The sequence below is a fragment of the Onychostoma macrolepis genome, chromosome 01 (assembly GCF_012432095.1).
Source record: "Onychostoma macrolepis isolate SWU-2019 chromosome 01, ASM1243209v1, whole genome shotgun sequence".
Taxonomy (NCBI): Eukaryota; Metazoa; Chordata; class Actinopteri; order Cypriniformes; family Cyprinidae; genus Onychostoma; species Onychostoma macrolepis.
In genome coordinates this window covers 8,565,777-8,589,817 of record NC_081155.1, presented here as the reverse complement: position 1 = coordinate 8,589,817, position 24,041 = coordinate 8,565,777, and the positions used below count along the sequence as shown (strand labels likewise).

General features: G+C 38.5%; 2 protein-coding genes and 1 pseudogene across 2 annotated transcripts; 2 read left to right on the top strand and 1 right to left on the bottom strand.

Moving 5' to 3' along the window:
* The first annotated feature begins 118 nt into the window (after nucleotides 1-118).
* LOC131536228 (uncharacterized) lies at nucleotides 119-3,610 on the top strand. Its single transcript, XM_058769020.1, has 3 exons — nucleotides 119-216; nucleotides 1,402-2,307; nucleotides 2,412-3,610. Exons 1-3 carry the CDS (start codon nucleotides 165-167, stop codon nucleotides 3,368-3,370), a joined length of 1,917 nt encoding a protein of 638 aa, XP_058625003.1. The 5' UTR covers nucleotides 119-164; the 3' UTR covers nucleotides 3,371-3,610.
* Nucleotides 3,611-7,441: 3,831 nt separating this feature from the next.
* Nucleotides 7,442-10,055, top strand: LOC131543533 (GTPase IMAP family member 8-like; annotated as a pseudogene).
* Nucleotides 10,056-13,602: 3,547 nt separating this feature from the next.
* Nucleotides 13,603-19,302, bottom strand: zgc:65894 (uncharacterized protein LOC335798 homolog). The gene is made up of 4 exons (XM_058769033.1): nucleotides 19,127-19,302; nucleotides 16,630-16,738; nucleotides 16,312-16,422; nucleotides 13,603-15,857 (listed from the first exon to the last, which is right to left on the bottom strand). The coding sequence occupies exons 1-4, from the start codon at nucleotides 19,181-19,183 to the stop codon at nucleotides 14,800-14,802; spliced, it is 1,335 nt and encodes a 444-aa protein (XP_058625016.1). The 5' UTR covers nucleotides 19,184-19,302; the 3' UTR covers nucleotides 13,603-14,799.
* Nucleotides 19,303-24,041: the final 4,739 nt, after the last annotated feature.

Genomic DNA, 24,041 nt, shown 5'->3' with positions numbered 1-24,041 from the left:
AGAGAGAGAGTCTGTTGAGCTGTAATAAATCAATTTACAGCTGAATGCACTATGAAACTGAAATAACAGGATGTGTGTGGTGCATTTTTTAAATCGTGAAGAAGTGTACACACACACACTTCCTGTGTCAGGTTCACACAGACAAAGACACAGAGAGAGTTTTAATGACAAACGCAAACTGCATGGACACAATGTCAGCAACAGACAGGCCGAAAGGTAAGTGTAAATAAAATAACCTAATGTGATTCTCACAGAATACAGCTAGTTTAATACCATACAGAGAAATTAATTATATACTGTGCTTTTGTTTCTGGTGGTTGACAGTCCTGCATGGGACTGTTTTCTAAATTAATTTTTGACCATTACCGCTTGTTTCGAAAATTACATGTTCCACCCCTGCCAGCACAGCAAACATTCTAATATTAGGTAACACTTTATTTCGATGGTCCACTTTAGACATTCTACTAACAGAACACTACACTTTGGAACTACATATCAACTAGCCGTCATTAGAGTATTAGTAGACTGTCTGCTTAATATCTTCTAACACTTTATTTTGATGGGTGCACAACATACTGAGTATGAGAAAACTGCATGTATATGTCAACTTATTCTACTAACCCTAAACCTACCCTAACAGTCTACTCTGAGAGTTAGTAGAGATGTAGTTGCAAATTATTGAGAATTAGTTGACATGCAGTTGCAAAGTTACTTATAGTAAGTAGAATGTCTAAAGTGGACTATCAAAATGAAGTGTAACCTAATAGTATATATGATTTCCGTGTATCTGGGTGCCTCTATTAATATGCTGCATATTGAAATCACTTTTGAATGAGGGTTGGCTGTTCACTTTCACTCTTAATTTTGCGATTGCACGTGCTGTGCAAGGGAGCACATTTTTACTAGATATTTGTCAATAAGCTCAGGATCTGTTGAGTAGCAAATCCTCCACCATGGTCTTGTCAGACCTGGGTCAGTCCATATTTCACCCAGCGCTGGGTTGTTTTTAACCCAGCATTTTTAGAGTGATGGTTAAACCATAGCAACCATGTTTTGGTTTTATTTGTAGTAAAACCATGGTAATTTTCATAAGGATGTGTCTTTTAGTTATGAAAATGACATATTTTGAGTTTTGATATTTAGGATATGGTCATTGCACTACTTTGGGCTGCTTTTGACTGGCCATTGGGCTAGCTTTGTCACATAGATCTGGCAACCCTGGCTGTATGGAGCAGAGCAGACGCTATCAGTTTAGAATTGTAACATGAATTTTCCAACTAAACTAAATGATTTTTACCAATTGTACTGAGACATTTAAAATGAAATGGATGCATGTTTAGAATCACAGAAGCATTTAGAAATCATCCAGAGCTCCAGTTAATGACATGAACTGTTTGACAGGTGATTCACGTGATCTGAGGATTGTGCTGCTGGGAGTCTCTGGAGCTGGAAAGAGTGCAATAGGAAATGCAATACTCGGTCGAGAGGCATTTAAAGAGAGCAGAACCAGAGAGAGTGAGAGACAGACAGGAAGAGTAGAAGACAGAAACATCTCCATCATCGACACTCCAGGATTCTTCAACACTGATCTGACTGATGAAGAGATGCAGAATGAAATGATAAGGAGTATGTACCTCTGTTATCCTGGTCCTCAAGTGTTCCTGCTCGTCATTAACCTGGAGACCTTCAGAGAGGATGAGAGGAACATTGTGGAGCAAATTCAGGAGAACTTTAGAGCTCAAGCTTTAAAGTTTACCATGGTGCTGTTTATTGGAAGAGAAAAATTGGCAACTAGACAATGGAATCTCTTTATGAAAAGCAGAACATGTCAGAACCTTGTCAGTCACTGCAGAGGACAATATCATGCAATCAACAGTAAAAATGACATTATTCCAACTCACATCACTAAACTTCTAGAGAAGATTGATGAAATCATCAAACGGAATGATGGCCAGCATTGTGACATTCACATTTTCTTAAGATATCCAATAAGATGCAGAAAAGAAAAGATACAACAAGAGAAAGAAACAAAAATGCAAGACATGCAAGAGCAGATAATAGTGCGGGAGAAGATTCACACGCACAGTGTAAAGGAAAAAAGCCCAAGAAATGTTGTGACTAAAAAGAAAGATTTTGGTTCTCATGTGAGAACTGAATCATATGAAGACAGATGTTCTAGAGTTCCAAAAGAAAACACGAAGGAAGAAGAGGTAGTAAAACAATCAGTATGCTGGAAAATGAGCAGGAAAAGAAAATGGGACCAGAAGAAACAACAGACAGAGAAAGAGCAACATCTAACCCAAGCAGGTGAGACCATGAAATGTATTGCTTTTTCGAAATATCATGACATATTTCTTGAAAATTAAATTATACTTATTTTATTCTTACTTGTGTCTTGTCTGAACATACAGAGTCCATACAGAACAGCCAGATAAGACCTAACGAGTGCACAGATCTCAGGATCGTGATGGTGGGGAAAACTGGAGCTGGAAAGAGCGCAACAGGAAACACCATCCTGGGACAAAAAGTGTTTAAAGAAGTATTTTCTTCCGAATCTGTGACTGGGAATTGCCAGAAACATCAGCAGACAGTAGAAGGTAGAATCATCTCTGTGATCGACACTCCAGGACTGTTTGATACGTCAATCAGTGAAGAACAACTGAAGAATGAATTAGTGAAGTGTGTAGAAATGTCTGTTCCTGGTCCTCATGTGTTCCTGCTGGTCATCAGACTGGACGTGAGATTCACAGATGAGGAGAAAAACACAGTGAAATGGATTCAGGAGAACTTTGGAGAAGATGCTGCACGTTACACCATCATTCTGTTCACTAGAGGAGATCAGTTAAAAACACCCATAGAGGAGTTTCTGACCAAAAACAAGCAGATTAGAGAGCTAGTTGAACTATGTAAAGGAGGTTATCAGGTTTTTATTAACACATCTGAAGAAAATCAGTCACAGGTCACTGAACTGCTGGAGAAGATCAACAGAATGGTGATGGAGAACGGAGGAGAGCATTACACCAATGAGATGTACCAGGAAGCTCAGAGGAAAAGAGAGGAAGAAGAGAAGAGGAAGAGACAAGAAGAAGAGAGAAAGAAGTTGAAAGAGAAAGAAAAGATAAGGGAAGAAGAAAGAAGCAGGCTGTTGAATAACACTCAAGGTGTAGTCTTATTGGGAACAGGTGTGGTAGTGGGTGTAGGAGCAGCAGTTGTAGTTGGTGGAGGGACACTTGGTCCAGCTGTAATCTCTGGAGCAGCAGTTGCTGGATCTGCAGCTCTAGCTTCTGTTTCTAAAGGATCAACGGTATCTGAAGCTTTAATGGCAGGAGTAGTAGCTGCTGGAAATGCAGCACTGAACTCTGTTAAATAGTGGAGCACCTGCAGCTTTAAAGAGTGGGAGGAGCAAGTAATCAAGTTTCAGTGATAGTAACTGTGTTTTTCCTTGAAATATCAGTTTCAAAATCATTCTGATGCTACACTGACTTAAAATAAGGTGAATAACTGAAAACATTTGACTGAATTCATGTTTTGTATGATCTTAACATTCCTGTGTTTAGTCCTGTAACAGCATCCAGATCATTTTAAGAACAATAAAGGAAGAACAACATCACTGCATGTCTTTTCCTTAAGCATTTAAATATAAATTATAGTGACATTTTGTACAACCCAGTAATGCCCACTTCTTTAGTCAAATTAAAAATAAAATGCATGTGATATCTGGTCATCTCCCTACAACCCAGAACTGCAAGACGGGCCAGAGTTTTAGGACAATGAGGAGAAATGGTTTATTTGTGGGAGCATTAGGAGCAGCATTTGGGCATTTGGAGCATTAACAGCTCTAATAGCCTTGATGCAGCTGTAGCAGCAGCAGTAGAATATAGATAACTTGATAAAAAGTGTGAATTTACATAACTGCAGGATGGCAGGAGACTTAAGAGGCTTTACAAACACTAATATAAGTGATGTCAATGGTGAAAAAATATATATATATATATATATATATATATATATACAGTGAGGAAAATAAGTATTTGAACACCCTGCTATTTTGCAAGTTCTCCCACTTTGAAATCATGGAGGGGTCTGAAATTGTCATCGTAGGTGCATGTCCACTGTGATAGACATAATCTAAAAAAAAAAAAAAATCCAGAAATCACAATGTATGATTTTTTAACTATTTATTTGTATGATACAGCTGCAAATAAGTATTTGAACACCTGAGAAAATCAATGTTAATATTTGGTACAGTAGCCTTTGTTTGCAATTACAGCGGTCAAACGTTTCCTGTAGTTTTTCAGCAGGTTTGCACACACTGCAGGAGGGATTTTGGCCCACTCCTCCACACAGATCTTCTCTAGATCAGTCAGGTTTCTGGCCTGTCGCTGAGAAACACGGAGTTTGAGCTCCCTCCAAAGATTCTCTATTGGGTTTAGGTCTGGAGACTGGCTAGGCCACGCCAGAACCTTGATATGCTTCTTACAGAGCCACTCCTTGGTTATCCTGGCTGTGTGCTTCGGGTCATTGTCATGTTGGAAGACCCAGCCTCGACCCATCTTCAATGCTCTAACTGAGGGAAGGAGGTTGTTCCCCAAAATCTCGCAATACATGGCCCCGGTCATCCTCTCCTTAATACAGTGCAGTTGCCCTGTCCCATGTGCAGAAAAACACCCCAAAGCATGATGCTACCACCCCATGCTTCACAGTAGGGATGGTGTTCTTGGGATGGTACTCATCATTCTTCTTCCTCCAAACACGTTTAGTGGAATTATGACCAAAAGTTCTATTTTGGTCTCATCTGACCACATGACTTTCTCCCATGACTCCTCTGGATCATCCAAATGGTCATTGGCAAACTTAAGTCGGGCCTGGACATGTGCTGGTTTAAGCAGGGGAACCTTCCGTGCCATGCATGATTTCAAACCATGACGCCTTAGTGTATTACCAACAGTAACCTTGGAAACGGTGGTCCCAGCTCTTTTCAGGTCATTGACCAGCTCCTCCAGTGTAGTTCTGGGCTGATTTCTCACCTTTCTTAGGATCATTGAGACCCCACGAGGTGAGATCTTGCATGGAGCCCCAGTCCGAGGGAGATTGACAGTCATGTTTAGCTTCTTCCATTTTCTAATGATTGCTCCAACAGTGGACCTTTTTCACCAAGCTGCTTGGCAATTTCCCGTAGCCCTTTCCAGCCTTGTGGAGGTGTACAATTTTGTCTCTAGTGTCTTTGGACAGCTCTTTGGTCTTGGCCATGTTAGTAGTTGGATTCTTACTGATTGTATGGGGTGGACAGGTGTCTTTATGCAGCTAACGACCTCAAACAGGTGCATCTAATTTAGGATAATAAATGGAGTGGAGGTGGACATTTTAAAGGCAGACTAACAGGTCTTTGAGGGTCAGAATTCTAGCTGATAGACAGGTGTTCAAATACTTATTTGCAGCTGTATCATACAAATAAATAGTTAAAAAATCATACATTGTGTTTTCTGGATTTTTTTTTTTTTAGATTATGTCTCTCACAGTGGACATGCACCTACGATGACAATTTCAGACCCCTCCATGATTTCTAAGTGGGAGAACTTGCAAAATAGCAGGGTGTTCAAATACTTATTTTCCTCACTGTATATATATATATATATATATATATTGTTACATTATGTGCAGCATGTTTACTGTTTTGTTACAGTATGTGATGATAAGTCAGTTCTCACAATGTTAACTAACCTGAAAAACTACAAATGACCACCCCATTATTATCCATCTATTCACACTATTAATGTGTTGGTGTATTATATTGGTGTTTACAAGGATTAAAGTGTTGGCTGCTCATCTATTTGCAGAAGCTTGGAGAATAAAAAAAATGCTTTTTAACTTTCCATTGCATAATTATGATCTTACAGCTGTGGTGCTCCTAATTGTGAAAACCCATCAATCAGATGAAGTACATCAATCAGAAAGTCTTACAAGACACAGCAGCTTGGTAGATGTAGTTCATCCCTTTGACCACCAGATGGCCACAACATACCCTGTGTTGAAATGCTTCCACAAATTATGTTAAGAAGTTTAATTCAGTGGGAAGTTGGCTAGACAAAAAGTGTTTAAAGGGGTCATATGACGTTGCTAAAAAGAACATTATTTTGTGTGTTTGGTGTAATGCAATGTGTTTATGCAGTTTAAGGTTCAAAAAACCTTGTGGAAACTTATTTTCCACATACTGTACATTATTGTTGCTCCTCAATGCCCTGCCTTTCTGAAACGCATCGATTTTTACAAAGCTCATCGTTCTGAGAAGTGAGGTGTGCTCTGATTGGCCAGCTATCCAGTACGTTGTGATTGGCCGAATACCTCAAGCGCGTGACGGAAATGTTACGCCCCTCACCGTATTGTGATGCCGTGTCTCGGCCCGTGGCGTGTCCTGTTACTGATCATAATGACTTATACTGTCTTTTTATGCGTTGCGTTGCATAGCGCGCTGTGTAAACATAACACCATGTCTGCATTTGTGATCGGAGAAACGACAAACAACAAGCACTACTCTGCACAGCTCAAAACTCATGTTTGAATAGTAAGTAGCAAATTCTTTAAATAAGAAAACGTACTTACAAGCTGTGAGTCAGAAGCGCTAGACTGTCCTTGCAAAGTTGGAATCGCCCCACTTTATAGAAACAGCCTTTATGCACAGCTGGCATTGTAGGCTACTCTCCTCCCAGGTTCAGGAAACAGTCCTCCGTAAAATGTGCTGCACACATCTGAATATTTGGGTTGAACTGTTCTGGAACAGTGTTGTAAATACAACGTAACCACTGATTTCTAATTGTGTCCTCTTTTGGAAGCCCAAACAAAGTAGTTCCGCTTTCTCAATGAAACACAGCGTCTCCACGACATGGCAGCGGCAGCAACAACACTACAGCGAGAATAATAGTTCCGCCTTCTTTCTTTGTGTAAACATTTGGGCCATGTTTTGCAAACCTTCCCACACTGTGACGTAGACATGTGGGGGCGTGTTTAAAGAGGCGTTTTAGGACGGCGTGGTCAAGTCTTAACTTTTACAAAGAATATCTCTTTGGGTTTGAGACTTTAGTCTTTGCAACTTCAGTGATCTTATCTATGCACAAACAGCTTGTAACACTCCAAAGAGAAAGGAAAACTTGAAATCGCATCATATGACCCCTTTAAAGAAGAATTACAGTTTAAATCTGTGACTGAGACATGTCAAAAACATCAGCAGACAGCAGCAGGGCAAATCATCCCAGTGACCGACACTCCAGGACTGTTTGATGCGTCAATCAGTGAAGAACAACTAAAAGATAAAAGTTTCTCGTCGAGCAGAATTGCGCGAAAATACAGTCAGAGAATGAAGCCCTCCCTCATAAAGTGATTGACCTGGAGGCTTGCTCCAGGCAGCAAAACATTAAAATTGTTGGCTTACTTGACAAGATCGAGAATGGGCGCTCTACGGAAATTTCTGACTAAGTTTATTCCTGACCTGTTGGGCGCAAGCAACTTTTCTAAACTGTTGGAAGTGGATCGCGCTCATCAGCTGGGAAGGCAGCTCGTCGGAGAGGATGTGCGGCCACGTGGTATGATAGCCCGGATTCATCACTTTCAAATGAAGGAAAAAATACTCCAACTGGCTCGCCAACACTTTCCTCTGCGTTATGAGGGCAGGCCAATACACATCTTTCCTGATCTCCCGGCTGAAATAATGAAGCAGCGGCAGGCATTCAGTGATGCTAGAAAGCATCTCCGGAGTGCCGGTGTGAGGAGCGGCTTCATCTACCCAGCAAGAAAACGCGCCACCCACGACACTACTGACAAGGTACTGACATTGGGACGCTGTCTTGAGAATAACGTATGCAGGCTGGACAGGCTCTGGTGCATGACTTTTATTTAGCAGTCGCTTAGACTGAAACATTAATATGACTGTTTCTTTTGTTTATAAATATTTGTTCATGTGATTGGAGAGGGAGCTTTAGGGCTTTTCTGTTAAGCTGTAGTTTCACGGTTCCGATGGTCCAACAACCCCTCAGTGATTCTCGGGGATGTGTGTTCTCACTTTGTTTGGGAAAGTGGGACGGGGGTAGGGGGATAATGTTCTTTGTTTTGTTTTTGTGTAAGTTCTTTTTTTATTTTTCTCTCCATGATTGGTTTCAAAGGGCCATTTATTTTCACTGTTTATTCAAATTTCTTATTCAAGTTGGTTTATTTTCAACTTTTGTATGAATCCTAATTTACCTTCAAGGGGCAGTGGCATTACCTTTACCAGCTAGAACATTCGTGGCCTGGGTCATATGCTCAAGCGAGCTAAAGTATTTTCACACTTGAAATTGTGGTCTGCCGATGTTATGTACTTACAAGAGACACATATTAGGCCCACGAAAGAGAAAATGCTCAAATGCAGCTGGGTTGGCCATATTTTTCAGTCTACAGTCTACAATGAAGAGTCTTTCTCTCGCTCATCCTGGTCCTCATGTGTTCCTGCTCATCATCAACCTGGAGACCTTCAGAGAGGAGCAGAGGAACATTTTGGAGCAAATTCAGGAGAACTTTGGAGAAGAAGCTTTGAAGTTCACCATGGTGCTGTTTCTTGGAAGAGAAAAAATGCCAAATAGAAAATGGAAGCTCCTTATGGATAGTAGAAAGTCTCTGCAGAGGTAAATATCATGCAATCAACAGTAAAAAGGATATTATTCCAACTCACATCACAAATCTTCTAGAGAAGATCGATGAAATCATCAAATGCAATGATGGTCAGCATTATGACATTCACATTTTCTTAAGATATCCAATGAAAAACAGAAAAGAAAAGATAAATCAAGAGAAAGAAATAAAAGTGCAAGAGATGCAAGAGCAAATAATAGTGCAGGAGAAGATTCACACGCACATTGTAAAGGAAAAGAGCACAAGAAATGTTGTGACTGAACAGAAAGATTTTGTTTGTCATATGACAAAAATTGAGAGAACTGAATTATATAAAGACAGACGCTCTAGAGTTGCACAAGAAAACAAGAATGATGAAGAAGAGAATCAGAAAATCACTGAGAAACTTTTTCCAAAATATGGGAGAAACAAATACAGTCCAGAAACCTGAAAAATTCTGGAAAACAAACAGAACAGGAAAATGGGACCAGAAGAAACAACAGACAGAGACAGACCAAAATCCAAGCCAAGCAGGTGAGATCAGTCATACTTTTCCCAAATATCATGACACATTTCTGAAAAATAAATAAATAAATGTATATTATTTTTTTCTGCTCTAAATCTGTCTGGGCCTCAGTCTCAGAGTCCATACAGAACAGCATAAAACCTGGTGAGTGCACACATCTCAGGATCGTGACGATGGAGAAAACTGGAGCTGGAAAGAGCGCAACAGGAAACACCATCCTGGGACAAAACGCGTTTGATGAAGATTTTTCTACTGAATCTGTTACTAAAAATTGCCAACAACATCAGCAGACAGTAGTAGGTAGAATCATCTCTGTGATCGACACTCCAGGACTGTTTGATACGTCAATCAGTGAAGAACAACTGAAGAATGAATTAGTGAAGTGTGTAGAAATGTCTGTTCCTGGTCCTCATGTGTTCCTGCTGGTCATCAGACTGGACGTGAGATTCACAGATGAGGAGAAAAACACAGTGAAATGGATTCAGGAGAACTTTGGAGAAGATGCTGCACGTTACACCATCATTCTGTTCACTAGAGGAGATCAGTTAAAAACATCCATAGAGGAGTTTCTGACCCAAAACAAGCAGATTAGAGAGCTAGTTGAACTATGTAAAGGAGGTTATCAGGTTTTTATTAACACATCTGAAGAAAATCAATCACAGGTCACTGAACTGCTGGAGAAGATCAACAGAATGGTGACGGAGAACGGAGGAGAGCATTACACCAATGAGATGTACCAGGAAGCTCAGAGGAAAAGAGAGGAAGAAGAGAAGAGGAAGAGACAAGAAGAAGAGAGAAAGAAGTTGGAAGAGGAAGAAAAGATAAGGGAAGAGGAAAGAAGTAGGCTGCTGAAAAAAAGCTAAAAATGCAGTCTGTTAAGGAAAATTAGCAATTGTCCCACTGCAAGTTTGCCTTTTTTTATTTCTTTAATACCATTTCATTGTAACTACAAGTTATTATAAGTGTTGGTTTATTAAGAAAGAGACCACACATGTTATTGTATTCATTTAATTGAAGGTGGTTTATTAAGACAGACACCAAACAAGTTATTGTATTTGTTTTATTGAAAGTAGTTTATTAAGAAAGACACAACACACGTTGTTGTATTAAGCATTTATTAAGAAAATGTTATAGCCAGAGCTGGGTAGATTACTTACAAATTGTAATCCGTTACTGATTCCAGATTACATGACAAAAAATGTAGTCAGTAACGTAATCCGTTATATTACACATTTTAGGTAATATAATCAGATTACTTTTAGATTACTTATAGATTACTTTTGAATTAACTCGTTTATCACATTGATTTAAATAGGATTATCGTGTACCATAATGATGTAAGAAAAATGCAAAAAGTAAGAAAATTTGTTCCACTCATTGTAATTTACATGAAGTGCATTAAACATTATATTTCATCAAGGTTTCCCAAACTACTGTTCATAAAGGAACTGCAGGGAGGTTGTGCCTTTAAAGGTGCCATAGAATGGACATGGTTAACTGTTTGCTAGCTGTACCCTGTTACATTACAGTACATAAGATTTCACTTACCACATAAACAGAGTAAGTAGAGATGACTGAGGATGATGTTGAATGATTTGCAGATCCTGAGCACCACTGACAAGCATCTGATCTTGTAAAATGTGTGGTAAGTAGTGCCGCTCCATAGTATAAACATAGTTTGTGCGTTCGCGAATCTTGAAAGCAAAAGTGAAAGTAAAATCGTGCATTTGAAAGCAGTTTCAGTGCCCCGCATATTAATAGTGGCTCCCTGATGCCCGCATTTTATATACAGTATAATTACCCAACGATATAATTGCGAGAGAAAGTATTGAAATATATATTTTCCTCCCTGTGTTTCCTTCCTGTGAGCTACTGAAATGAGCCGCACTGTGAAACAGCCAATCAGAGCAGAGCTCAACATTGAGCCGCACTGTGAAACAGCCAATGGTCTGCCAATAACAGACCATTTCATTCTAGGGAGAAATCTTAGGGTTGTAAATGCACATGTAAAACCGTTTCTGGAGAATTTTTGCCCTTAGATATGTAGATATCAGAGAACAATTTAAAATATTGTATCAATGCATTCTATGGCACCTTTAATTAAAAGCTGACAATTAATTAAATCATAAAAAATTTTAATGAAAATAAATAATTTTAAAACAAACTCCCTTTCGAGGAAAGCCTCTTCACTCGGCGGCCATATTTGCAATGCCTCCGGGAAGCTCATACAAGACCAATCTTAGTGAATGGGGGAATCCTGAAATCTCAAAAACTGCTGGCTGAACTCAAAATTAAATTCCATATGTCACATCAGCAACAAAAATCTGAAATTAATTGCCCCTTGAATGTTGTTTCTTATGCTCAAATAGCATTTAAAAAGCTTATTTTTCAGGCTAGACCAGCCAATGTGCATACAGAGTCTAGTCAGGGCTGCGTTCAGCCCCAACAAAACATTGCAAAACATTTTTGAATGGAAATGGTAGTGCGTTGAACACTCTGTTCTGATGATGCAAGAGTTGCAATTATGGCAGCTGAGAAGGCCATTCTTTGTGTTCTTTTTGATTTAGCAAAACATTGCGCACAGGTTTGGGCTTGAATGTTCCCCGGGTTTCTATGGGAAATATGGCTCTTTCATTTAGAAGGTGGAACTATTCCTCCATATCGCGCGTTACAGTTTCTCCCATTCATAAATATAGAAGTGAACTGTCTTTTTATTTCTATAGACTTTGCGTTAAATAAAACACTTACTAAAAAAGATGAAATATTTTTATTTACCTGCATGCCATGTGATCATTAATCAACATCAAAGAAACCGTAAACATGCAAATGTGATAATTATTGAAATATTTATTTTAAAATCTCAGGGGCACTTAAAGCAAATATATTTGGTGAACAAGGTTTAGATGAATAAAACTAAGAAATAACATGAATATGTGAATTTTAATTAGTTATAATTAATAATATATGGTTAAAAAACCTAGTTATAATTCAAATAAAAATGAATGTGTTCATCAGTAGTTGATACAATGCTGAAACCCTTCTTAAACCGGAAATGATTTTTGTAAATCCAGTGTTCAAATGCTGTTGCCACCTGACTAATGACTGATCTCTGTGTGAATGTCCACAAAACTGGACTATATATACATATGTATATAATCGGTAGGCTATTTTAGAAAGGAAAATTTAAAAGATGAAAAAGAGAAAGGGAGAATCAATGAATTATGAATAATTTATTGCTATTGTGTGAATAATATGTAATCATGTAATCCATAAAAAAGTAACTGTAGTCTGATTACGAGTATTTTAAAATGTAATTTACTCTAATTACTAGTACTTAATTTTTGGAATCTGATTACGTAATCCAGATTACATGTAATCAGTTACTACCCAGCTCTGATTATAGCATATATCAATAGAAAGATAGGCAGGAAAGAAACATGTATTAGCCAGAGCTTTAAGGAAAGGAATGTTACCGTTGAGTGATGTGTTGCAGACGCAGCGAAGGAGGCATCTTAGAAGAAAGTCTCGGAGAAGAAAAATTAGAAAATGGAGGACTTCATATATCTTTTTAGGGAATTTCCAAACCTCATGACGTGTCAGGACATTGGGATTCACCTGCTGTCTATAAAGGACTGAAGTGCGATGAAGAGAATCAGATGCTGGTTCTGTGTCACAGCTTCTCCGGTGCCGGCGGCCTTCAACTGAGCTTGCAAATTATATACCTTTGTTTGGTATTATATACCTCTGTTTTTTATATTAGTATTGTATTTGTAATGCATTTAATCTATATACAATAAACTATATTTAATTATAACTTAGAAGCTCGCCTGCCTGAAGACTCTGATTTATAGACTTGAGCAAGAACAGACCACGGAGAAGTCTTCTGAGACCTATTTTGTGAGTATGAAAATTGACATGCTTATAGGATAGGACAGACTTGACTTTCTTTACCTAACCTGAGAATAAATAAAATAAGGTAGGTGTAGGGAATTTAGCACCGCAAAACAAGTCTTACTGGGAACAGGTGTGGTAATGGGTGCAGGAGCAGCAGTTGCAGCTTTGACTTCTGTTGCCAAAGGAGCAACGCTATCTGAAGCTTTAATGGAAGGAGCAGTAGCTGCTGGAAATGCAGCACTGAACTCTGTTACTGGTGGAGCATCATTGCCTACAGCTTTAATGAGGAGCAAGAAATCAAGTTTCAGTTAAAGCAACTGTATGTACAGTACGTGTTTTACCGTAAAATATCATAATCATTGTATCACTACACTGACTTCTTATAAGGTGGATGGCTTCTGTTTCTTTGCCATGCTCTGTTTCTTTTAAAAAAATTTAAAACTAAAAATGTAAACAGAAACATTTGACTGAATTCATGACTGACAACCACGTTCAGACCATGTTAATGACAAAAACAACAACAAAGTACAATATCACTGCATATGTCTTTTTCTTAAGCATTTATTGTTGTGCCATATTTATAATACAGAACTGTCAAAACAAAGGTAGTAGTGCACACTTTTTGAGTCAAACTAAAAATAAAACCAAAAAAGACATCACTAGCCAGCTAGACTCTATTGATCACAAATTCTGCTCACTTACCAACCGAGGTGGATAGTCCAGGGGCCAAAGAGTGAAAGTCCTGCCATGTGTTTATTCCACCCATGAACAAAGTCATTCCTTTCAAGTCGCAAACGAGTCTCGAGTCAAATCCCAAGTCCTCAAATAGTTAAAGTTAATGATATAATTAAGAGACTAATTAAATGTTGATTGTGCGTTTGTGATGAACACCTGCAGATATTGAGAATCACAGAGGATCAGATGTTGATGTTTTATTGGTTAAACTGATACCACCATCATGGAGATCAGTGTTTGCTTTAGTTGGGCTCTTGACCCTTGACTCCTGTGTTAAATCTCTCTCTGCAGCAACGCATGTGGTGTTGTGCAGTGATCAGATAGTCACCATGATTGATTTCATTTATATGCTTAGGTTTTGCACAATCAACTCTGTGACACTACAGCATGCAAGCAAAGTGTTTCTCTAATAGTTAAAATTAATTAATTTTATATCTCCAGCACTATTTAGACACACACAGACATCAAGAACCAGCATATGAATCTCAAAAATGGTGACCATCAACAAAATGCTTCATGCTGCAATGCAGTATGAATAATTATTGTCACCACTGTTGAGGATCATATGATAAATGTTCATGTCTAAAAGCCTCATCCTAAACAGGATTTTTTTTTCTCAATATTGAAGCATTATGGTGGCATTTGCTTAAAAGTTTTTTTTTCTTTAACAATCAAACATAGTTAATAAACCAGAGAGATTTAAACATCAAGTTAATCAAAAGCATAAACTAAGCTGCTACTTCAAGGTTTGATTTAGCATTGCAAAAATGTTTGTTGTGAAACAATATTGCAATTGCTTAGAAGCAACTTTCTTTGAATTACTAAAAGGCTCAAGAGGCCAACTAAAGCAAACACTGACCACAATTATGGTGGCAATGTTTTTTTTTTTTTTTTTCAGTTGATAAGTCAGTTCATGGCAGGACTTTTACTCTTTGGCCCCTGGACCTTACACCTCTGGTGGCATATGAATCAAAAAATGGAGGCAGCTAAGATGGAAGAGACAGCGATTAGGCACCCTCATCTTCGCCCTCTTCCTCAAAATCTCCCTCCTCTGCAGTGGCGTCCTGGTACTGCTGGTACTCGGACACCAGGTCGTTCATGTTGCTCTCGGCCTCGGTGAACTCCATCTCATCCATGCCCTCTCCAGTGTACCAGTGCAGGAAGGCCTTGCGGCGGAACATGGCTGTGAACTGCTCTGAAATGCGTTTGAACAGCTCCTGGATGGCGGTGCTGTTGCCGATGAATGTTGCAGACATTTTGAGACCACGAGGTGGAATGTCGCAGACGGCGGTCTTGACGTTGTTGGGGATCCACTCCACGAAGTAGCTGCTGTTCTTGTTCTGGATATTCAGCATCTGCTCGTCCACCTCCTTCATTGACATGCGGCCGCGGAAAATGGCAGCCACGGTCAGGTAGCGGCCGTGGCGTGGGTCGCATGCAGCCATCATGTTTTTAGCATCAAATATCTGCTGGGTGAGCTCTGGGACAGAGAGCATGCGGTACTGTTGGCTCCCCCTGCTGGTGAGAGGAGCAAACCCAGGCATGAAGAAGTGCAGACGAGGGAATGGCACCATGTTGACTGCCAGTTTGCGAAGATCGGCGTTCAACTGTCCGGGGAACCTCAGGCAGGTGGTGACGCCGCTCATGGTGGCCGAGACGAGGTGGTTGAGGTCGCCGTACGTGGGCGTGGTGAGTTTCAGAGTGCGGAAACAGATGTCGTACAGGGCCTCGTTGTCAATGCAGAACGTCTCATCCGTGTTCTCCACCAGCTGATGCACAGACAAAGTGGCGTTGTAGGGCTCCACCACCGTGTCCGAAACTTTGGGAGACGGCACCACGCTGAAGGTGTTCATGATGCGGTCGGGATACTCTTCGCGGATCTTGCTAATCAGGAGAGTTCCCATGCCGGAGCCTGTTCCTCCTCCCAGCGAATGCGTGAGCTGGAAACCCTGCAGACAGTCACAGCTCTCGGCTTCCTTACGGACCACGTCCATCACGGAGTCCACCAGTTCGGCTCCCTCCGTATAGTGACCCTTAGCCCAGTTATTACCAGCTCCACTTTGACCTACCAGCAGGACGCAAAATCCATTAACACTTCGTGACCCAAACTTATTAACTAAAATACTGCATATTTTAAAAATGCATTATGCTAAAGTGTTTGAAAACCATACAGGTCAGAGAGTTAGAGTCCTTAATAAACATCGGGTTTCCTTGACTAGTCACCTTGAACAGGAAATGTTCAAAACCTCTGCCGGAATGACAACAGGTAATTGCGCAAGTAAATATGTTTTGACTCTTGTTCTTTCTTATGTTGATGAATTCAAGGGAGATTCTGCGAACAGGTACTAGTATAATACATGTCCTATCTATCTATCTATCTATCTATCTATCTATCTATCTATCTATCTATCTATCAGAGGTATCTTCAAAATTCAGAACATTCAGAAGTAAATCAATACTCCTTCGTCAAATATGGATATTTGCATGCAATGGGATGCAAGTGAAAAATGTTTAGTTACCAAAAACAAAGTTGTCAGGTCTGAATATCTGCCCAAAAGGACCGGAGCGGACAGAGTCCATGGTTCCTGGCTCTAGATCCACAAGGATGGCACGAGGGACGTACTTTCCCCCTAAAACAGACAACCAGAGAACACAACTCCAACATTAGGGTTTGTTTGTATGTTGTACTTCTTTGTTTGAAGATTCTGTGTCTATAAGTGTATTTAGGAGGCAGAACTTTACCCTAAAAAACACTTATAATAACAGTTCCTTAAATTGCTCAATCCAGGTATCAGACATTTGACGTTCCCTGTGCTAAGCCTGTGTGATGTGCCTACCAGAGGCTTCATTGTAGTAAACACTGATGCGGTCCAACTGCAGGTCACTGTCTCCATGGTAGCTGCCAGTGGGGTCAATGCCGTGTTCATCACTGATCACTTCCCAGAACTGAGTGAGAACAAGAAACAGAAACCAAAAGATAGTCTCACTGTCTGATGCTGTGTAATAGGGCCAGGGCTACTTGTCACACTTTTGTCTCAAATATAATGAATATCACACAAGGTTTAGCGTGCAGATCAGTGGCGTGCGGTGGTGTTTTAAAATGAGGAGGCAGAAAAATAAAATAAAATCTAAAATACATAAAAAATGTTTTTTATATTTTTTCTATATAATGATAAAAAAAAAAAAACTGATTCTCTGACTGTCATAAACATCACAAGACTGCTGTATTTAAAAAAAATAAATTAAAATTAAAAGCTAACATATTCGGAAACAATACTCATGATGCGATCAGGCTACTATATGATGACTAATTGATCATCAATAAGTAACCAGGTTTATCTGATTTTTCGCTCGCAATTTGCTATAAAAAATGTGCTTTAGAAAAACCAAGTCACAGCAGCCAAAGAAAAGCTGATGCTATAAAGTGATGAGTCAGAAGCCCAACTAAAGCAACTGCAGCACCACACCCCCCCACCACAGTCGCAGGGCGGGGCCTAAGATTTTCCTTTTTCCTTTTTATGAGCCGTGTTCTGAAGCTTTCTTGCTTCTCAAGATGGCCACCGACAATCACATAAGCACAGTTCTTTAATTGCGCTATAGTCTCTGGTTAAACGCGCTCAAACCACTGTACTGTAGCCTAATTTTAACCACGCAAATCATAGCGTTTTAGGCAAGTAGCCTACCATATTATGTCATAAAATATTTTAATAAGACTGAATTTGTATTTCACCTGATCACGTTTAATAAAAAAGACATTTTAATTTTAATTAAAATTAATTATTTAATTACAAGCCGCATGTCCATGATTATTCAAACAACGAACAAATTATACAGCGAGCCAAGAACATTTACATGATCAAAGAATATCACTGAATTCAGTCTAGCATGAGTCTTTTTTTTTTTTTAGAGCACTCTAAAAAGCTCTAGTTAGGCTATAATACCTAACAATAAGTGAAGCTGTCTGCAGTGTATGATTAATTAATCTCTTATTTACATCGCACGATCATCTGCAAGTGCACTGACCAACTTTGGCATATCAACAATATTAATATTTAGTAAAATCCCCTTAAATAATAGAAATATTTAAGAAATTACAAAAAAAAAAAAGAAGAAAAAAAAAAAAAATCACAAAAGCACAAATATTGGTTCACATATAGCCTAAGAGTTTGGGCTGTTTAATATTAGGATTTTGTCTAAAATCCCCCACCGTGGCCCCGCCCTGCACCATCAAGCCCCGCCCCCCAGATAAAATACCATTACCAATACCATTTGATCATCTAACGGTTTTGTTAATTATTAATTACAGATTATTTTTGTAATTTTACATACATTTGTTTGTGATTTAAGAAAACAGAAAATGCACTGTATAAAACTACAGTAGTTTTTCTGTATTAAAAACGTGAATTATTGTAATGTCATGTCATAATCCTTAAAATAACAGCCAAGTGGTTATTTCAGAGATAATTTTACAGAGTTTTGACTGCAATTCACAATAAAAGAAAACAACCTGAAAAAAATCAGTGTAGGTTACATAATGAAATGAAATACGCAAACACCAGCATCATGAAGAATATGCTATGTCATGCAGGCCTATAGCCTAATTGTTCACAAATCGTATTATACACATTCATAAGAGCACTAGACAAAGGTATCAGCTATATAGCAATGGTTATTAATAAAAACTATAACAGTAATACATTGTTGCATGAACAATAAACAACTGATAAAATTATCCACCCCAAACTATAGCACAGTAGGCCTATTAACAAATTTTGATGCAATAGGGTATGATTTAAAAACGATCATCAGAGAAAACATCTTCCACAAACATCTACATAGTATATATATATATATATATATATATATATATATATATATATATATATATAAATAAAATAGCAAGCAAATGCAAATACAACTCATTATATATATATATAAAAAGAGTTGTATTTGTATGCTTTTGTTATTATAGCAGAATTCTTTAGCCGCCCCGCGCCCCTCAATCACTGTAAAATAATGCTGCGACACAAAGCCTTCGAAACGCTCAGTCACGCAATCCTCGAACCGGGCCTGTAAACCGAGTCCGCCACACCCTTCTCTGACAGCAGGATATGCGCATCTCAACTGACGCATTTCAAATGAGGAACTCGCTAAACCTTTTCGCGTTATTTACGGATGCAAAACGATTTGCAAAACTAGACATAGGTTACTTAATGAAATTAGCTGTGCGGTGGTAAAAGCGCAAAATAATATTTCGACGATATGCTATGATTATAAAACGCCGAAGCGAATGCACGTTTGTTGAAAAAAAACAGCCTTCGCCTTTTTTTTTACCTTCGCTCCGATCTGATTTCCACACTGGCCCGCTTGCAGGTGCACGATCTCGCGCATGCTGACTTCGGATGTTGAGTGACTATTAAAGCGGAAGAAAAACAAGGTGGAGGAGCGGTCAAATTTCAATGGCTCCTTCTCAAATCCTCTCGGTCGACTGTCTGGCTGAGACTAGTGCGCGCTCCCGTCAGCCTGCATTATGACGCAATGCCTACGGGGTGTTCGGTTCCAGATTTTTCGGAGTCGACTCCGACTCCCGACTCCCACCGTAGGAGTCGACTCCATTTAGCTTGACTGTCCAAATCACTCTAATCTAGCTGACAATGCCATTTCCATGGCAACGGAGAGGATGAGAAGGTCAGCGTTCCTTCATCTTTCCCCGGTCGAGTGCCAGCTCTGAGGACTTCATCTATTCCGTTATGTATTTTTATAAGCAGTGAAACGTTTCATTACAAGATTAAAGTTCACAGTGTTGGTGTCTGGATACTTTAAAGCATCAGTGCATTGATGGTTTTGCAAAGAGCCAACAAAAAAAACCTTGTATGCAGACAAATGAAACTACATTTATGTATATATGTACTAAGCTACTGAGCTATGCTTTGATTCAACCTCACAACTTTTCTCTCTTTTTTTATTTTTTTATTTATCAAAATGTGCTTTTTCTTTCTCCCTTGGAGTGTGTAATATAATTTCAGTATCTTTAACAGCAATCAAGATGTTTTTTTTTTGTGTGTTTTTTTTAACATTTCCAAGCAAAGCAAAGTAAAGTCTCTTGAAATGTATTTTTCTCATTTCATGCCATTTTCTTTGATGGGATGTATGTGATTTTGGCATGTCCGTCACGCAGCTCAGCTAACTTCAATGAGTGTAAAAAGTGGTCAAATAACACAATATTGAAATCATTTTTAAATACTCTTATTGCCCTCGGCCAGTTATATAAAACAAGTCAGACTGTTCATTTATATTCTATTTCCATAATAATATTAAGCATTTTGCACGTGCCCCTGAAATTGCCCTGTCATGATGTTGTAAATGTCCCTTTAAGAAACCCTCTGATCTACTCAGTGAAATCTCCACCCCATTTTGCCTTTCTTCAGTGGAGGTTAAAACATCTGATGCAAGTACATTAAGTATCTACACTTATATTTCCTCATTTTCATCATATTGTGTTTGTAGTTGCATGTTGCCAAGCTTAACATGTCCACCCTGTCATAGTAAAATATTAAATTACATAAAAGTTTTTCAGAAATTCAAAATATATATTTTAAGAATTACACATTAAGTTTCATCAATGAACCACTTTGCTGACAGAAAGTACACCATGTGTTTATTAAATGCTAACTTTAACCAAAAATGTCCACCCTGTCACCAAGCCTTCCATGACAGGGTGGACATGGCACATGACAGGGGGGACATGTGCATAGTTTTTGCCAAATTCTGATAATGGTTTAACAAGGGCTATTGATTTAACATGTTAAATTGGTGTGATTAATTATGAGGAAAACAAGGTTGAATTGATAAATGCATTTAATGCACCCCAGCCCAGAACTGAATGCTGTCTTACTTTGCGTGCAGTTGCGTAGTGATGAACATGATGGAAGGCAATGACTCAGTGTAATGTAGCCTGTTAGAATGTGCCTAAATTCAAGATAAGTGGGCAAAAAAAGCCCAAAGCAAAAGTGTAATTTTCCTGAATATCTGCTCAAATGCAAATGTGATACTGACTTTATACAACAGTTCAATAAACAAAAAAAAAAAAAACACAATACTGTCAATATTGTCTGTTTTTGTTCTATTTCTCCAAAGAAAATAGTTCCAAAAAATCCACAGCGAAACTGTTGTGCATCTCTGAGCAACACAAAGCGGTGTTTGAAAAAAAAAAAAGGCCTTATAAATGTAAAAATGCCCTTTTAAATCAGTTTACAATTTATAATTGCAGTGTAGAATATATATTTCTGAAATCATTCTTTATATTACTTAAGGGCTTCTTGTTGTTCCTGTTGTTTATCTGATGTCCTCTTCACCCATTAATGCATTTGTTCACCCTGTCATCTTCATCTTTTATGAAAATAAACTAATTATTTAAACAAGTTAGCAAAACCTTTTGTGTGATTTCTTTATAAAGAAGTTAGTATGGCCAGTTAGTATCCATTGAAAGTTTGACCAGATATCTTTGTCATTTGATTTTATTTAAAAAATAAATAAACTTTCGCATATTTTACAGGGATACAAATATGTTGCAGTAATTTCAATTTTTCAAAAGACCTTTCCCACTAAGTAAAATGTATTGTTGAGAAAGGGACAAAATATCTTTCAGAAAAATGTTATAATCACTATGTAATGAAAATGTATATACTCTACTTTGAATTTGTCCATGACAGGGTGGACATACTGTATTTTGTGGTTTAATCGAAAATTGTCTGCTTGCAGTTATTTTATAAAAAGTGCTGGAGCTTGACCAATATACAATTGCAACAGCCTACAGTCACCTTAATACAACAAATATGAAGTTTAATAGAAAATTTCATATTTTTATTTTGGAAATTGTCAAAGGCACTTTATAGTGATATTGACCCTAAAAGCAAATGACGGTACAATGTTGAGCTTCTTCCCGACTTCTCTCCCATGACGGCAAAGAAGCTCCTTCAGTACAATACAGAAGGAATTGAAAGAGGCAGGTCTGCAGACCTTTCTTCAGTGTCCAGCTACGCTGAAGATCGCCATTGAAACACGGCAAGACCAAACTAATGCACTCACCGGACGAAGTGCGTCAATTCCTGAGCTCGATTCCTGGTGTTGTGCACAATTCCTACACCACCCCACCCCTACCCCTACCCCTCCTCTCTTTGCGTGCACGCGGACAGTACCGTTGTGTTTCCTGTAGATGGCAGTAGATGGCACGGACATTTAGGTCAAATTTACAGATTACTTTGGCAGGCCCATTTTGACCCACATGCCTGGATTTTACCCCCCTTATTTCATCTGTCTGAATACCCAAAGAGTTGCGAAAATGGGTCTGATACACCTATAATAGCAGTACTGTATGTAAAATTATACATTTCATTCTATACATGTACAGATTGAGTATTTAGGGGGGTATTATTTTGGCAGGCCCATTTTGAGCCACGTGCCTGGATTTTACCCCCCTTATTTCTTCTGTCTGATTACCCAAAGAGTCACTAAAATGGGTCTGAAACACCTACACCAGCAATACTGTTCTATACAACATTTTTATTTCATTAAAGTTTAGTTTGATTTACAGACAGCTATGTTTTTCAGGAGGGTAATACCTGAGCTTATGCAAGAACAGTATAAACTTCAATTTAACACAAATAATAATAATAAAAAACTTCTAAATATCCACAAATACAATACTGTCTATGTACATTGCCATCCAAGAATGCAAAATACAAAAAAATAAATAAAAAAGACCAAGAAAAGAACAATGGTATAGAAACATCTTTGTCCTTTATGTCTGGTTAACTTTCACAGGCATGACACACAAAATCCACTTTTGATGTTCTCTGGACACATGACTGGTGGTACCAACGACTGCAGCAGTCACAGGTGTAGGGGAATTTACAGTAAAGACCCTCGGACCAGATGTGTTGAATGAAGACCAGAAGTCAAGAGATTCGAACAAAATTGAAGAAAATTTACTGAAGACAGTTTGCAGTTTCATCAGCAGAAGTCAGCTTCAAGACTCACAGTCGAGTTCGTAGGCCGCTCTGCGTACAATTCAAAAACACCAGTAATTATACCCTAACAGAGGTTGCCAATTGCGTCAATGCATAAGTCATCAACATTCTGATAGGTTCTAAAACCTAGATAAACTTAGACAATCTCCACATATGGACGTAAACGCTTCAAACATATCTCCATCAGATTGGGCAGACGTCAGCGATCAGGGATCATACAAGATAGGTGTCTTCCGGACACCTATTTTTGGTCAGGATGGCGGCAGCTGACAGAGACAGTCTTCTAACACACAGAGGGAGAGCTACCAGCACACACACACACACAGAGCACTTATCAGAACTTCAAGGCCTCCTTGCCTTCGTTACACACACACTATGAAGTCATCATCTTAGAGAGTAGAAGTACAGCATAAAGCAGGATTCTTTAATATCTCATAAGCGCACATAAGGTTACACATTTCACTCTTGCCATAATGTTGAATTACTCCAAATCTTATAAATAATGAGCAAACCTTACTCTAGTTAACTTCTGAGGTAAGAGATTGCACATACGCAAGAGGCCTCAGACAAAAACATATGTTCGTGTCAAATATTCAGCCAATGTGCAGCAATTATTATCATTATTATTATTTTTTTTTTTGCATGAGGCAGTTTTGCTACTTCTACAGTAGTTTCTCTTCAGGTTGCGACAGTCAGACAGAGAGATTCTGAACGACACAAACTGCAAGAGGCATAATGGCATCAAAACATAGGTTAGTCTGAAATAACCTAATACAATATTCAAAGACTTAAGCTAATAATACTGAGAACTGAATTGCTGGTTCAGATAGTTGACAGTAGCAATGGCAAAAGAAAGTAAAAGTTGAAAGCACTTTTCATTAGTATTTAGTGGTCATGTTACATCCTTTTGATTTAAAGCGGTTCTAGTACATTCAAGATGCGCAAGTCTTGTATCTAATTTCATTACACATTATCAAAATTACAATATGATGTTGCCAAAATAATGGTGAGGGTAAGTCATCTATTTGAAACTTGAACAACCATCTGGGAATGTGAAAAAAAAAAAAAAAAAAACCTGTTAGCTGTTGTCTCAAAATGTTGTTCTAAATTTGTAACTTTGTAGCTTCCTGTTTCATTCCTGCTCACAATGTTAAATAAACTGAAAAGCTTACAAAAAACAAACAAACAAAACAAAACATTTGGCATAGGAAGTGAGGTTT